Source organism: Babylonia areolata, chromosome 30, assembly GCF_041734735.1.
Source record: "Babylonia areolata isolate BAREFJ2019XMU chromosome 30, ASM4173473v1, whole genome shotgun sequence".
Lineage (NCBI taxonomy): Eukaryota > Metazoa > Mollusca > Gastropoda > Neogastropoda > Buccinidae > Babylonia > Babylonia areolata.
Genome location: NC_134905.1, coordinates 25,956,048 through 25,973,547, shown reverse-complemented (window position 1 = coordinate 25,973,547; position 17,500 = coordinate 25,956,048). Strand labels below are relative to the sequence as shown.

The following is a 17,500-nucleotide window of genomic DNA, read 5'->3' as shown; positions in this document are numbered from 1 at the left end:
ACTCAGCTCTTTCAAGTCTGGCCTTAAAACCCACCTCTTCCCAAAGTAGCCTCCCTTCCCTGCCTCTTCCTTGTCTTTTTAGTTTTTTTCAGTTTTAGAGTTATGCTTGCGTGAGAATGACTGGTGCGAAAGCGCTTTGATTTGTTTATGCACAAGATTTAGCGCTATATAAGTACCATTATTATTATTATTATTATTATTATTAATATTATTATCCTGTTGGCAATCAATAGTCCTCCCATCCAACCTATCCTCTCTCTCTCTCCATCCTGTTGGCAATCAATAGTCCTCCCATCCAACCTACCCTCTCTTTCCATCCTGACACACCCTCACCCCCACTCCCCACCACACCTCCACCCCACTGCACTCACCACGAAGCTTACCTCCCCCCCCCTCCCCTTTTCCGCTCTCTCCGTTTTCCCCTCAACACCCTTCCACCCTCACCCCCTCTCTCCTCCGCATCCTAAGTTCGGTGATCAACTGACGAGTGTGTTGAAGAGCGGGTGGAGGTAGATCTGTCTATACGTGTGTGTGGGTGGGTGTGGGTGGTGGTTGTCGTGTGTGTGTGTGTGTGTGTGTGTGTGTGTGTGTCTGTGTGTGCGTTTGTGTGTGTGTGTGTGTGTCTGTGTGTGTGTGTGTGTGTGTGTGTGTGTGTGTGTGTGCGTTTGTGTGTGTGTGTCTGTGTGTGCGTTTGTGTGCAACTGAGGGGATTGGTGGTTGGGAGTGTGCATTGTATTGTATTGCGTGGCATTGCATTGTATTGTATTGCGTGGCGTTGCATTGTATTGTAATGCGTGGCGTTGCATTGTATTGTATTGCGTGGCGTTGCATTGTATTGTAATGCGTGGCGTTGCATTGTATTGTAATGCGGGGCATTGCCTTGCATTGCATTGTATTTGTATTGTATTGTATAGCACATCATTTGTATTGCGTTGCGTGGCAATACATTGCATTGTATTGTATTGCGTGGCATTGCATTGTATTGTAATGCGGGGCATTGCCTTGCATTGCATTGTATTTGTATTGTATTGTATAGCACATCATTTGTATTGCGTTGCGTAGCATTACATTGCATTGTATTGTATTGTAGTGCGTGGCATTGCATTGCATTGTATTGTATTGTATTGTAGTGCGTGGCATTACATTGCATTGTACTTGTATTGAATTGTATTGTAGTGCGTGGCATTGCATTGCATTGCATTGTATTGTATTGCATTGTATTGTAGTGCGTGGCATTACATTGCATTGTGTTTGTATTGTATTGCACATCATTTGTATTGCGTTGCGTGGCATTGCATTGCATTGCATTGCATTGTATTGTATTGTAGTGCGTGGCATTACATTGCATTGTATTGTATTGTATTGTAGTGCGTGGCATTGCATTGCATTGCATTGTATTGTATTGTATTGTATTGTATTGTAGTGCGTGGCATTTACATTGCATTGTACTTGTATTGAATTGTATTGTAGTGCGTGGCATTGCATTGCATTGTACTTGTATTGAATTGTATTGTAGTGCGTGGCATTGCATTGCATTGTATTGTAGTGCGTGGCATTGCATTGCATTGTATTGTAGTGCGTGGCATTGCATTGCATTGTACTTGTATTGAATTGTATTGTAGTGCGTGGCATTGCATTGCATTGTATTGTAGTGCGTGGCATTGCATTGCATTGTATTGTAGTGCGTGGCATTGCATTGCATTGTACTTGTATTGAATTGTATTGTAGTGCGTGGCATTGCATTGCATTGTATTGTATTGCAGTGCGTGGCATTACATTGCATTGCATTGTATTGTATTGTAGTGCGTGGCATTACATTGCATTGTATTGCATTGTATTGTAGTGCGTGGCATTACATTGCATTGTATTGTATTGTAGTGCGTGGCATTACATTGCATTGTATTGTTGGCAAAGCCATTGAGACAAATGGAGCGAACTGTGACATCAGTCATCTGTGTGTGTGTGTGTGTGTGTGTGTGTGTCTGTATGTGCGTGTGTATGTGTGTATGCGTGTGGGTGGGGGGTGGGGGTCAGTGTGTTTGTGTCTCTGTATGTGTGTTTGTCTCTGTGCGCGTGTGTGTGCGTGCGTGCATGCGTTCGTGTGCGTGTGTGTGCACGCGCGCGTGTTTGTGTGTGTGGACACGCCCACACAACCACACAACAGCAGAGTGGCGCCATGGACAGTAGTTCCACATCAGTCAGGGAAGAAGCGGACTTTCCACGAAGACTGGAGATCAGTTCAGCTCAGTTCAGTTCCTAAAGGAGGACGCCACTGCGTTCGGACAAATCCATATACGCTGCACCACATCTGCTAAGCAGATGTCTGACCAGCAGCGTAACCCAACGCGCTTCGTCAGGCCTTGGGAAAAAAATTGAAGACTTGAATGAATTGGAAAAAGAAGGGGAAGAGTTTCTGATCTGACAGAGGGACTTAGCTCCAGACAGCTGAGCCATGAACCTCTAAACGCTGAGCTATAAAATAACTTTTTTTTTCTGACGGGGGGGATGGATACCAAGCGAACAAAGTACCGGAAGAAAGATGAACGACAGAGATGACAGGACGTGATGGGGCCAGATATATGTGGATGGTTATCTGTCAGACATCTCAGGGCAATGTCCTAACTAGATGCAAAACAGAGAGATGCGAGTTGTAGCTGATACTGTTATTGAACAAGGGCTGGTAAGATAAGAAATATCTGGACGGGGTCAGACATGGATTGATCAGTTCAGATAAGATAGAATAGGATATTTGTAGTTTGTATTCGTATTACTCTTTTCGTCACAACAGATTTCTCTGTGTGAAATTAGGGCTGCTCTCCCCAGGGAGAGCGCGTCGCTACACTGACATAGCCACCCCCCTTTGTGTGTGTGTGTGTGTGTGTGTGTGTGTGTGTGTGTGTTTTCTGCCCGCAATTTTATTTGTTTTCCTATCCAAGTGGATGTTTCTACATAATTTTGCCAGGGACAACCCTTTTGTTGCCGTTGGTTCTTTTACGTGCGCTAGATGCATGCTGCACACAGGGCCTCAGTTTATCGTACAATCCGAATGGCTAGCGTCCAGACCAAGGCGGACGCGTTACCTCTAGGCCATCACTCCACTATAGGAAACATCGGGACAGGGCCAGACAATGACTGATAAGATCAGATCAGACAGGGCCAGAGAAGAAGATCGCAGAGAAGTTATTCTGTGCAGCGTCCAAGTGAAGCTGCAAATTTACAGAGTAAATGAACACTTGTAAAAGTCCACTTGTGTTCATACGAGTGAACGTGGGAGCTGCAGCTCACAAAGAAGAAGATGATGATGATGGTTATGATGGTGATGACGGTGATGATGATGATGATGAATGGTGACGATGATGGTGATGTTGATGATGATGATCTGAAGTGACGAGTGAGCGTGGGAGTTGCAGCCCACAAACAAAGAAAATGATGGTAATGGTGATGGTGACGATGATGATGATGGTGATGATGACGATGATGATGGTGATAATGATGACGATGATGATGGTGATGATGATGATGATCATGGAGAAGATGACGACGAAGAAGAAGAAGATGATGATGATGATGATGATGATGATGATGATGATGATGATGATGATGATGATGACGATGATGAGGATGGTGATGATGATGATGATGATGTCGACAATGACGATGATGATGATGGTGACGATGATGATGATGATGATCCGATCCGCTCTCTCCTTTCTCTCCCCCCTCAGTGTTCAACTGCAAGTTCAGCAACGAGGGCTGCGAGTCGGACAAGGAATGCTGCTCGGGCAACTGCGTACAGGCTCACCCGGGCACCAACCAGCGCTGCACGCGCTCCTCGCTGCACAAGGCCTGCCTCTACACCTACCAGTGCGAGGAACGCCTCACGTGCGGGCCCGCCAATGCGTGCTGCTCCAAGTACTGGGGCACCTGCCGCAACGATGACGACTGCTGCTTCCGGGACCTCCGCTGCCTGGAGGCTGAGGGCTTCTACTACAAGCGCTGCCTCATGGGCAGCGTGGACTCCTCTGCCGAGGGGCTCATTGGCGGGTTAGGCTTTAGGGGGTTGGGGTTCGGGTCCGGGTTGTGTTTTTGGGGTCTGGGTTGGCTGGGTCGGGTTGTCGTTTCGGTGCTGGCGTCCTTGGTGATGGTGATGACGATGACGCGGCTGTGGTGGTGATGGTGGTGGTGGTGGTGGTGGGGCGGGGGGGGGGGGGGGGGGGGTAGGGGAGTTTTTAATGTGTCGTGACAGGTGATCATTCTTTTTTTTTCTTTCTTTCTTTCTTTTTTTTGGGGGTGTGGGCATGGGGTGTGTGGGGATTGTTTTGGGTGGGGTTTTTTTTTCTTCTTTTTCTTTAGGGTGGTGGGTGGTTGGGTTGTGATGCAATTTCTACGGTGTTGTGATTTTTTTTTTTCTTTAATCCCTCCTCTCTCCCGTTCACTTTTTTGTGTGAAGATGTGAAATAATTGATTTTTTTTAAAGATTTTTTTTAATAGTATAATTATGTAGCGATTTCCACACCACCACCACCTCCACAACCCCAACTCCCGCACTTTCCAAAGTGACCCTATGCATTAACCATGAGTCAGCTTTCAGTTTGTCTGTCTGTCTGTCTAGTCTGTCTGTCCGTCTCTGACTGTCTGTAAAACCGTGACACTCTTTCACACCAGCATATTTTGGATGAGAGGCACTTCCAGAGTTATGTGAAAATCGTTGGGGAAAAAAAAAAAACCCAGCAACAAACAAACCAACCCAAAACACTCTTTTGACGCTCATGTTGTCTGCTGGTTCACTAGATCGTTTAGCCGTGGAGTACTTGTTAGACCACGCCCCCCACCCCCTCACCCCACCCCACCCACACACACAGACCACCCCCCCCCCTCCCACCATTCCCCCTCATTCCAGCTCCTCTGAAAGTTGTTGAGGTTTTGTTTTTTTTAGACAGGAACATAGCATCCTTGAAGCTACCAATATGACAATACAAAATGATTATATATATATATATATGTGTGTGTGTGTGTGTGTGTGTGTGTGTGTGTGTGTGTGTGTGTGTGTGTAAACCAAAATGATTTTGGACTGGATGACAATATTTTAGCTACTCAGTGCTGGCCTATGGGTGTAGTTTCTGAGAAAACTGATGATTTTTTCTTCAAACCTTTTATTCATGATACGGAGATTGTGCAGCCCGCTTTCGTGGTGGTCTGTTCGTCGCTCGCAGTGCTAGAAGTAGGTCACATGACGACATGCTCACCCCACCACTGTAACTGGCTTCTCTGGGTATGCACTGCTTTTGTTCGGACAACTTTTCAGCAGAGTTTATAAATGGATCGTTTCGAATACGTGATGACAGATATATGACAAGAAACACGCTCATGGTAAACATAGGAGACTAAAGCAAATAATGGGTGTAACCATAAAACCAAATATATTTTGTAAACTTGCAAAAAATAGTCACAGAAAATGTTCAAAATCCTTTCATCAGAATAGCGATTTCCATAACAAAATTTAGCCTTTCGGTGACTGGGGGGGGGGGGGGGGGGAGAAAGAAAAAGGAGACGCGCATGCGCGCTCCGTTCTCGCTTTAAAAAATAGCCACGGAACCCCGACGAAAATCCGACGAAAGTGGGTCTGCACAAACTCCATGCTGCCTCGTCTCTCCCGCGAACATGGTCAGACGTAGCGTTATTATAGTCAGACTGGATTCAGCTGTTGATCTGTGAGTGGTCCTGCACTTTTCTTCCCCCCCCTCCCCCCCCCCAACCCTCTACCCCCCTCCCGCCCCCCCCCAACCCCCGACACACACACATACACCCACCCACCCCCCACCCCCATCATTTTTCTCCTTTACGATTGTACGTAGGAGTTTGTTCAAGAGTATAATCCTTCATGATGCCACGTACATATCTCAGCTCAAACAACATATATAACTACTCACCACTTGTCTGCATGAAGGTCGATAACTGTGTTGATGTGTTCCCTCTGGTTATCTGTGTGTGTGTGTGTGTGTGTGTGTGTGTGTACACAGAGAGAGGGAGAATAAAGTATGTGTGTGTGTGTGTGTGTGTGTGTGTGTGTGTGTGTGTGTGTGTGTGTGTGTGTGTGTGTGTGTGTGTGTGTGTGTGTACACAGAGAGAGAGAGAATAAAGTGTGTGTGTGTGTGTGTGTGTGTGTGTGTGTGTGTGTGTGTGTGTGTGTGTGTGTGTGTGTGTGAGTGTATGTGTGTAATAATAAGATGATGCTAAAGATGCACGTGCTAGTGACTGTGCATGTACACACATCTGTAACGTGGCTCTACCTGTAACTGATTATATACAAACATTCGCATTTGTGTAAACAAAATCCTTTTTTTTTCCTTTATTAATAGAAGGTTGTCTGTTTATGTTGTTGTTTTTGTTATGATTTGTTGGTGCTATGTAAATTCTTCGTGAATACGGTGATTCTTTTCAAGACTGCACAGACACGGATGTATTCGCTTTTTCTTCTTTTTTTTTTTTTTTTTTTTTTTTTTTAAATGCGTAATCGCAGACTCGCGATGGAAGACAGCATATTTCTATAATCCGTGGCTATGTAATGAGTCTTTCGTTTTTATTCTATCAAAACCCGTATGGGTTTGTTTTGTTTTGTTTTTAATAGATCATAGTGTAACTGGGTATGTATCACTACTCCGTTTATTTCTAGCGGAGAAATCGGGAGGTAATACTTACAGAAAAGTTCCAGAAAACATGTTGTATGGTTGTTGCTTTTTGTTTGTTTGTTGTTGTTGTGTGTGTGTGTGCATATGTGTGTGTGTGTGTCTCTGTGTGTGTGTGTGTGTGTGTCTGTGTCTGTGTGTGTGTGTCTGTGTGTGTGTGTGTATCTGTGTGTGTGTGTGTGTGTGTGTGTGTGTGTGTTAAACTATACAAAATGATAGGCCTGTGATGAACAACTAGCAGAGTCTAAGCATACTTATTGTGTTTGTTTGTTGTTGTTGTTTGTGTGTGTGTGTGTGTGTCTGTGTCTGTGTCTGTGTGTCTCTCTGTGTGTGTATGTGTGTGTGCGTGTGTGTGTGTGTGTGGTAAACTATACAAAACGATAGGCCTGTAATGAAGAACTAGCAGTCTAAGCATACTTATTCTGTCACCATTGGTGTGTGTGTGTGTGTGTGTGTGTGTGTGTATGTGTGTGTGTGTGTGTGTGTGTGTGTGTGTGTGTGTGTGTGTGTGTGTGTGGTAAACTATACAAAACGATAGGCCTGTAATGAACAGCTAGCAGAGTCTAAGCATACTTATCATGTCACCATTGGTGTCTGTGCACACACGCCGCTTTGCGTCAATCTGCAGAATGACACACGTCAGCACTTCTGTCGGTCTCTCTACCTGTGACCTATAGATATAGCACTGAAGCTCTCTCTGTCTACACCCTACATAACCTATATATAGCACCTCTGAAGGTCTCTTTACCTATGACCTATACTCTGTAACCAAGTCAGCTCATATTCCAAGACTATACAAATATATAAATATAAAAAAATGATATAAAAAAGACAGAAAACGTAACGCTAATTCTTGACGATCTAACCAAGCACTTAAGGTAAGGTTAATATCACTGTGAGCAAAAAAGACTGCGAAGCCAGCAGAAATCGAGAATAAGTTACGCAACAACAGCAAAACAAAAACAAACAAAAAAAGGGCGGGCGGGGGAGGGGTCTGGGTGGGGGGGGGGAGTTCAGGTGGGAGGGGAGGGGGGGGGGGCAAGGACTTGGAAGTAACTGAACGCCAGATCATTCAAAGGCAGTCTGAAAAACAGACCTAGAGAATGACGCTCAGAAAAAAATAATTAGAAAAAAAAGAAGAAGAAAAAAAGATAGATAGACTGATATATAATTAGATATATAAGGTAATCAGTATCAAATTACCATCATTAGAAGAATAAAAGAGAGGGAGGGGGAAGATAGGTGTGTGTGTGGGTGTGTGCGTGTGCGTGTGTGTGTGTGTGTGTGTGTGCGTGCGTGTGTGTGTGTGTGTGTGTGCGAGAGAGACAGACAGACAGACAGACAGACAGACAGAGAGAGAGAGACAGACAGAGAAAGACAGACAGACAGACAGAGAGAGACAGACAGACAGAGAGAGGGAGACAGAGAGAGAGAGAGAAGAAAACCCATGAAAGAAAGACAGAAGGCCTGTAGAACGAGAATGCAAAGAAAAAAAAATAGCAGTAATGATGATGAAAGGGTAGAAAAAAAAAATCCAACAGAAAGTTCGAGCGCTGCAGTCGCTGGCTGAACGAAATTGCTGAGGAAAATTGTTAACATCAATTCATGTCAGCTAGCGCAACAATATAAAAAAAAAAACGAATGGTAAAAGAGCAATTATTAACTGGGACAGACAGGGCTTTTTTCTTTCTTTCTTTCTTTTTGCTCTCTCTCTCTCTCTCTCTCTCTCTCTCTCTCTGTCTGTGTCTGTGTCTGTGTGTGTGTCTGTTTTATTTCTCATCTCTGCATAGCTGCCGTGAAGTTAAATGTATGCATGTAGCCTATGTAAGTATGCATACATATACACGTGTGTGTGTGTGTGTGTGTGTGTGTGTGTGTGTGTGTGTGTGTGTAAGCGCGCGCACGCGTGTGTGTGTGTGTAGACAGATAGATAGACAGGCATGGATGATTGGATGGATGGATGGATACGTGTACAGATAATTTGCCTGTTGATCATAAGTTATACATACATATTGTTTATCAGTGTGTGTGTGGGGGGGGGAGGTGGGGGGATGGATGGGTGTGTGTGTGCGGGGGGAAGGGTGTAGATATATCGGTAATCTGACTAATGGTGAAAATTATTTAATTTCTCTGCGTACAAAAAACAAAAGTGCATAATACTTCTTCTGCTCCTTTCCCCCCAAAACCACTGTCACACTACGTATTAGCTGAAATGTACTAGACATTTATATGAACAGAAATAAAGAACGTTTTGTACATACACGAGCAAACGAATGAGCAAAGATTAATAAAGGCAACTGCAAATGTGAATAAGTTACGCTTGCTGAAAGTTTAGCACTTCGTCTAATATCACTTACAGTGAAAAGACGTTAAACTAAAGAAAGAACGAACGCATGCTGAAAGTTTAGCACAAAGATAACTGATTTTGTCTTTGGTATTGGAGTACAGCGACTGTTGAAACAGTTGCATCTCTCACAGGAGTTAGATAGCAAGTGAGCACACATATACACACACAGTCACAGTATAAATGAAAATACAGCCAAGCATGCATGGAACTCACCCCACCCCCATCCCCAACACACACGCGCGCACACACACATACACGCACATGCGCGCGCGCGCGCGCGCACACACACACACACACACACACACATGATCGAGAGAATACTCATATGTGATTATATCTAAATTCAATTATTGTCCTCTTTTCACGATTTTTCCGCTCTCTAAAACCTGAAATTTTCTCTCTTCTTTTTTTATTTCTTTTTCTTTCTTTTTTTTATTTTTTATTAGTTAGTTCTCTACAGGTAATTAATTTTCGTTCCACATTTTCTAAGTTAGTTCGTTAGTTACAGGTAATTTCGTTCTACATTTTCTAAGTTAGTAAGTTAGTTAGTTCTCTACAGGTAGTTTCGTTCCACATTTTCTAAGAACAAATGATTGTATAAACCGTTCTTTCCACCCGATATATTTGCATTTTTTATATTCTAGTGTTATTCTTCTGACCTTGTGAATGTTTGCATACCTTCGTAGCCTGATGTGTAGTTTATGTTGAATGCAGCACGTTTTTGCTCCATTTAAAAAGAAACTGATTGTTTACCCGTTATCATAACGATTGTAATAAACTTTCCATACTTTTCCTCTCTCAGATTTATTATGCATCCCGGTGTTGTGTTGTTTTTTTCTGAAAATTGTGAATTTTACACCATTATGTGTGGTCCATGTTGAAAGTATGGAAGCATGTTTTCGTAACTTTTGAAGAAATTGTTTACCCATAGTCATAATGATTATCATAACCTTCACATGTTTTCATTTCCCCGATTTATCTGTAAGTGCATTTCGGTGTTTTTGTTGGGGTGTTTTTTTCTGAAATTGCGAATTTTACACATTACGTGTGGTCTATGTTGAAGGGAGGAACTTTTGGCAACTTTTGAAGAAATTGTTTAACCATAGTCGTAATGATTGTGATAAAGCCTTCCCAAGTTTTCACTTCCCCGATTAATTTATGCCTTTCGGTGTTGTCGTTTCTGAAGCTGTGAATTTTACACCTAATGTGTGGGATATGTCGGAGGGATGGGGGGGGGGGGCAGCTTTTTCAATATCTCTAAAGAAATTGTTTACCCGTTCAAGTGATAATGGCTGCAATAGTCATCCCATACTTAACTCTTCTTCGTGTATTTATGCCTTTCATTTTTTTTCTGAAATTGAGAATTTTCCACATAATGTGTGATCCGTGTTGACGGAGACCAGGAAGCGGCTTTCCGCTGCCTTTGAAGTACTTGTTGATCCCGGCCTGGTCAGAATGGCTGTATTGAATCATCACCACACTTTCCTCAGCCTCATTTATGACTTATTGATCCCGGCCTGGTCAGAATGGCTGTATTGAATCATCACCACACTTTCCTCAGCCTCATTTATGACTTATTGATCCCGGCCTGGTCAGAATGGCTGTATTGAATCATCACCCCGCACTATCCTCAGCCTCATTTATGACTTATTGATCCCGGCCTGGTCAGAATGGCTGTATTGAATCATCACCCCCACACTGTCCTCAGCCTCATTTAATTATGACTTATTGATCCTGGCCTGGTCAGAATGGCTGTATTGAATCATCACCCCGCACTATCCTCAGCCTCATTTAATTATGACTTATTGATCCTGGCCTGGTCAGAATGGCTGTATTGAATCATCACCCCACACTGTCCTCAGCCTCATTTATGACTTATTGATCCTGGCCTGGTCAGAATGGCTGTATTGAATCATCACCCCACACTTTCCTCGGCCTCATTTATGACTTATTGATCCCGGCCTGGTCAGAATGGCTGTATTGAATCATCACCCCACACTTTCCTCAGCCTCATTTATGACTTATTGATCCTGGCCTGGTCAGAATGGCTGTATTGAATCATCACCCCACACTTTCCTCAGCCTCATTTATGACTTATTGATCCTGGCCTGGTCAGAATGGCTGTATTGAATCATCACCCCACACTTTCCTCGGCCTCATTTATGACTTATTGATCCCGGCCTGGTCAGAATGGCTGTATTGAATCATCACCCCACACTTTCCTCAGCCTCATTTATGACTTATTGATCCTGGCCTGGTCAGAATGGCTGTATTGAATCATCACCCGCACTATCCTCAGCCTCATTTAATTATGCCTTTCAGGTTTATTTTTTTCTCTGAAATGGTGAAATTTACACACAATGTGTGGTCCACGTTCAGGGAAGCAGCTTTTCGCTACCTTTGAAGAAATTGTTTATGTTTATCCATAGTTATAGTGACTGTAATAATAACCTTCCCACGCTTTCAATTCTCAGATTTATGTACGCATTTTGGTGGTGTTGTCGTTTTCTGAAAGTTTACACCTGAAATTGTATAAACCGTTTCCACTAGTTTATTCGTACATTTCAGTGTTGTTTTTTCTGACCTTGTGATTTATTTTTCTATACCTTACCTGATGTGTGGTTTATGTTGAATGAAGGGAACAAGTTTTCGCCGGCTACCTTTAGATTAAAGAAGTTGGTCATCCAGCGTCGCAATGATTGGTAATAACCTTTCCATATATTCCACATCTACACTTCCTTCTCCGAGTTATTCAGGCGGCGTTTAAGTGTTGTTGTTATTTCAGACACTCGTTTTGTGAATTCTTAAACATCCACTGTGCTGTGTTGAACAAATTAAACTTATTTTTACCGCGTTATGAATTAACTTACCTTTTTTTTCTTGGTTTGTGATTTGATAACATACCACGAAGAGTTCGTTATTAAAAAAAAATTAAAAAAAGAAGAAAAAAAAGAGAAAAATCAGACCTGAAGAGCTCCTGGAATCTGGCGTTAACAAGCATGAGTCTAGATTTACTCTTGATACTGAACGATGGGTGTACATCACGACGTTGGATTACTCCTGCTGGTTAAATGTAGCACACACACACACACACACACACACACACATACACACACACACACACACACACACACACACACACACACACACACACAAGAGCGCGCGCGCGTGAGAGAGAGAGAGACAGACAGACAGACAGACAGACACAGAGAGAGACAAACAGATAGATAGACAGAGATAGAGAGACAGAGAGATCGACAGACAGAGACAAAGAGAGACAGAGACGGAGAGACAGACAGAGACAAACAGACGGACAGAGAAAGAGAGTGAGTCGTGAGCCGTTCTATCGGTCCATTTCCAATCGACAACTGTTGATTGTTAACTTCCTTTTAAAGTGGATCGAATGTGGATCCATATGGCTTGATTTTCTTATTGCTATTTTTCCCATTTTAAAAGTCTCTGATTTTATTCGTTTATCAAGTTCATTCAACCCGCCATTCTCTAAGTGTGCGTGAAAGAGACAGAGAGAGAGAGTCGTGTGGAAAGCAAAGGAAGGGAAGAAATCAATGCCCATTATGTGAAATACTTTTGTAAAGGATTATTTCCCCTGTTGTCATTCTGTCTGGAACGTGTTGTCTTCTTCGTTCGTTTCTGGGCTGCAACTCCCGTGTGTACAAGAGTGGGCTTTCACGTGTAAGACCAACTCCCGTATGTACAAGAGTGGGCTTTCACGTGTAAGACCAACTCCCGTATGTACAAGAGTGGGCTTTCACCTGTAAGACCCTTTTTACCCCGCCATGTAGGCAGCCGTCATACTCGGAAGGTATTCAGAGGTCATGATGATGCCGTTGATCCTTAGTTGTGTCGTCGCATTCCTCTTGGATTGTCCGCCTTGTTGTTTTGTTTTCTTTGTTATCGGTTCTCACTCTCTGAGTTCAGTTTTTCACACAGAGGGAGAGAGAGTGTGTGTGTGTGTCAGTGTGTGTGTCAGTGTGTGTGTGTCGTATGCACAAGCACACTCCGAGGCTAGTTGAATGTACCATGTGCTTGTGCATGTACGTAAACACACACAATAAAAATATAATGTACTTGTACACACACACACACACACACACACACACACACATATATATATATATATATATGTGTGTGTGTGTGTGTGTGTGTGTGTGTGTGTGTGTGCGTGTGTAAGTACATTTGTGCTTGTGCCATGCCATGCTATGAAAGAGAGAGAGAGAGAGAGAGTGTGTGTGTGTGTGTGTGTGTGTGTGTGTGTGCAAGCGAGTACGCTTGCGTAGTACGTGCCTGCACGTATGTACATCATTATAGCGGTCTACGCTAAACCTGTGCTAAATCTGGGTGTTCTGTCCGCAGCAAATCATTTCGCACACAACTGTACAGACCAAAGAAATCGTTTTCTGCTGGTGTGTACAGCACGTTATAACAGAAAACCAGATTGTATTTTGCACAGGTGATAGGATTGCTGGGGAAATTCCATCCCCCCACCCCCTCTCTCTCCCCCCCCCCCCCCCCCCCCCCCCCCCCCCCCCCCCCCCCCCCCGCCCCCCCAACACACACACACACACACACACTGCATATAAATGGTTCTCTGTTCTCTGCTGGTTCGCGCATTCTGTCAGAAAATCTGTCGCATTTTCCACAGAGGATTTAGGTATTACATGTGGAAAGGGGGGAGGCGTTGGGAGAAGGGGGGGGGGGCTTTGAGGGGGGGGGGGGCGGGGGCATTGCACAGTACCTAATCTTTCTTCTTGTGTCTTTATGTTTGTTTGGGTTGGTTTGTTCGTTTGAATCAGTAGATGTTGTTTCGCCATGGATTTCCCTGTCGGCACTTACTGAAAGCTGTATATAGATATCGTTCACTTTGCTGGTGTAGTTCATTTATTTTGTTCACTTTGATTGTACCGTTGTCTCGTTAGTCACCTGTCTGTGGTGACGTTACCCCAGTGACACAAGGGAAAATACTCTGTCACTCCTTCTGTGTCCGTGTGTGTTGCGTGTGGTGTCTGTGTGTGTTGTTGAGTGTGGGAGGAATGTGTGTGTATGTGTGCGTGTGTGCGTGTGTGTGTGTGTGTGTGTGTGTGTGGGTGTGGTGCATGGTAAGTTCTGCTCGTATGTCCGTTCTCAGTTCAGTTGTGCAAGCAAAAGTAAATGCGAGGGTTTGAATTTGAGAAATTAGGAATTATACAAACGTGTACGTTTCTGTGTACGAGGCATGGTGAGACTGTGTGTGTGTGCGTGTGCGTGTGCGTGTGTGTGTAGTGTGTGTGCGTGTGTGTGTGTAGTGTGTGTGTGTAGTGTGTATGTGTGTGTGTGTGTAGTGTGTGTGCATGTGTGTGCGCGCGCGCGCCCTGTTTGTGTGTGCATACTTGTGTGAAATACTAAGCAAGGTACATGGGAGGTTCGCAGCCGTGTGCATAGGAACAAGTATGAGAAAGAATGAACATGACAATGAAGAGATGCTGTGTTAGGAGTTGCTGAACAATGCAACAAGTGTACGCTAGCCCTGGGTCTCTCTGCCGTTATGTACCCAAACGATGTCGATATCTATTCATTCTATTTATTTATTTATTTTCCATTTTTACCCAACCTTACTGTAGAACCGCATTCCTCACTTACCTAACCCCGACACGTCCCCCTTTTTTGAAATAAAATTTTGGTAATTCCTTTTACTTCTTTCTCTTTGTTTTGCGATATTCTTTTCGGGAGAGAGAAAGAAAGAGAGAGAGAGTGAGTGCGTGTATGCGTGTGCGTGTGTGTGTGTGTGTGCGTGCGAGCGTGTGTACGTGTGCTTGTGCGCGTGCGCACGCGTGTGTGTGTGTGTGAGTGTGTGTGTGTGTGTGTGTGCGTGTATGTATGCGTGTGCGTGCGCGTGTGCGCGTTTGCGAGCGTTTATGTGCAGGGCAGCGAATGAATAACACCCACAGTGTCTACAAGGCCTGGCACAGAAAGGCAAGGCCCGATCCTTTACTCCCGCCATTTTATTGAACCTTCCAACGGGCCCATCAGCCCAGTTCTTAAAGCGTTGGACTTTCAATCTGAGGGTCCCGGGTTCGAATCTCGGTAGCGGCGCCTGGTGGGTAAAGGATGGAGAATATTCCGATCTCCGAGGTCAATATATGTGCAGACCTGCTTTTGCCTGAGCCCCGTTCGTAAGTATACAGCAAGCAGAAGATCAAATATGCATGTTAGAGATTCTGCAATCAATGTCAGCGTTCGGTGGGTTATGGCAACAAGAACATACCCAGCATGCACGCCCCCGAAAACGGAGTATGGGTGCCTACATGGCGGGGTAAAAACGGTCATACACGTAAAAGCCCACGCGTGTTCTTACGAGTGAAAGTTGCAGCCCATGAAGGAAGAAGAAGAAGAAGATTTAACCTTCCCTCTCCCCAAGCATGAAGTCAGGTACACCCCTTCACACACACCAGGGTGGAGAGAAGGAACAGATATCGGAACAAAGTGCCTGTCCACAAGGACACAACAAAACCATCCCGACACGGGGCATGGAACCCTCATCACTGGTGGACACTGGATCACAAGTCTTCTTCTTCTTCTTCTGCGTTCGTGGGCTGCAACTCCCACGTTCACTCGCATGCACACGAGTGGGCTTTTACGTGCATGACCGTTTTTACCCCGCCATGTAGGCAGCCATACTCTGCTTTCGGGGGGGTGCATGCTGGGTATGTTCTTGCTTCCATAACCCACCGAACGCTGACATGGATTACAGGATCTTTAACGTGCGTATTTGATCTTCTGCATGCGTTTACACACGAAGGGGGTTCAGGCACTAGCAGGTCTGCAAATATGTTGACCTAGGAGATCGTAAAAATCTCCACCCTTTACCCACCAGGCGCCGTTACCGTGATTCGAACCCAGGTCCCTCAGATTGACAGTCCAACGCTTTAACCACTCGGCTATTGCGCCCGTCACAAGTCCATCGCCTTACCTGTTCCACCACTGTACTTCCATCATTCATCAGTGATGGCCTAGAGGTAACGCGTCCGCCTAGGAAGCGAGAGAATCTGAGCGCGCTGGTTCGAATCACGGCTCAGCCGCCGATATTTTCTCCCCCTCTACCAGACCATGAGTGGTGGTCTGGACGCTAGTCATTCGGATCAGACGATAAACCAAGGTCCCGTGTGCAGCATGCACTTAGCGCACGTAAAAGAACCCACGGCAACAAAAGGGTTGTTCCTGACAAAATTCTGCAGAAAAATCCACTTCAATAGGAAAAACAAATAAAACCGCACGCAGGAAAAAATACCAAAAAAAAATGGGTGGCGCTGTAGTGTAGCGACGTGCTCTCCCTGGGGAGAGCAGCCCGAATTTCATACAGAGAAATCTGTTGTGATAAAAAGAAATACAAATACAAATACATACCCATAAATCGGCCTAATCAGTCATCTACATACCCATGAATCGGCCTAATCAGACATCTACACACCTATACATTGGCCTTATCAACCATCTACATACCATAAAATTGTCTAATTAGTCATTACACACCCATAAACTGGCCTAATCAGTCACCTACACATCCATAAATTGGCCTTATCAGCCATCTATGCCCCTATAAATTGGCCTAATCAGCCATCTACATACCATGAATTTGCCTAATTAGCCATTAAACACCATAAATTGGCCTAATCAGCCATTCATGCACCCATAAATTGGCCTAATCAGCCATTACACATCCATAAATTGGCCTAATCATCCATTAAACAAATAAATTGGCCTAATCAGCCATTACACACCCATAAATTGGCCTAATCAGCCATTAAACACCCATAAATTGGCCTCATCAGCCATTACACACCCATAAATTTGCCTAAACAGCCATTACACACCATAAATTGGCCTAATCAGCCATTACACACCCATAAATTGGCCTAATCAGCCATTCATGCACCCATAAATTGGCCAAATCAGCCATTCATGCACCCATAAATTGGACAAATCAGCCATTACACACCCATAAATTGGCCTAATCTGCCATTCATGCACCCACAAATTGGCCTAACCAGCCATATTATAGTAAAATTGGCCAAATCAGCCATCTATGCCCTCATAAATGACCTAATCAGTCCTCTGAACACCCATAAATTGGCCTGCTAAGCCATCTGCACATCCATAAATTGGCCTAATCAATCATCTACACACCCATACACTGACCTAATCAGCCATCTATATCTAATCAACCATATATTTACCCATGAATTGAACTAATGAGTCATCTCCACCCCCGTCAGTTGGCCTAATCACCTACCTACACCCACACCCACACACACTGTCTCAGCCCCTTAAATACCATGGTGATTAAAGTGGTTGCCGTCCACTTGATGGATGTGCATGTGCATGCATGTGTGTGTGTGTGTGTGTGTGCGAGTGCGTGCACATGTGTGTGTGTGTGCCTGTGTGTGTATGTGCGTACATGTGTACGTGTGTG

General features: G+C 44.3%; 1 protein-coding gene across 1 annotated transcript in view; it reads left to right on the top strand.

The window, feature by feature from the left end:
* LOC143275501 (uncharacterized) overlaps positions 1-11,437 on the top strand; it is a 49,303-nt gene extending 37,866 nt beyond the window's left edge. The window contains exons 4-6 of the mRNA XM_076579653.1: positions 3,726-4,044; positions 10,437-10,553; positions 11,413-11,437. Of these exons, the coding sequence (XP_076435768.1) occupies positions 3,726-4,044; positions 10,437-10,553; positions 11,413-11,437 (461 nt within the window). The remainder of the gene's footprint in view (positions 1-3,725; positions 4,045-10,436; positions 10,554-11,412) is intronic.
* Positions 11,438-17,500: the final 6,063 nt, after the last annotated feature.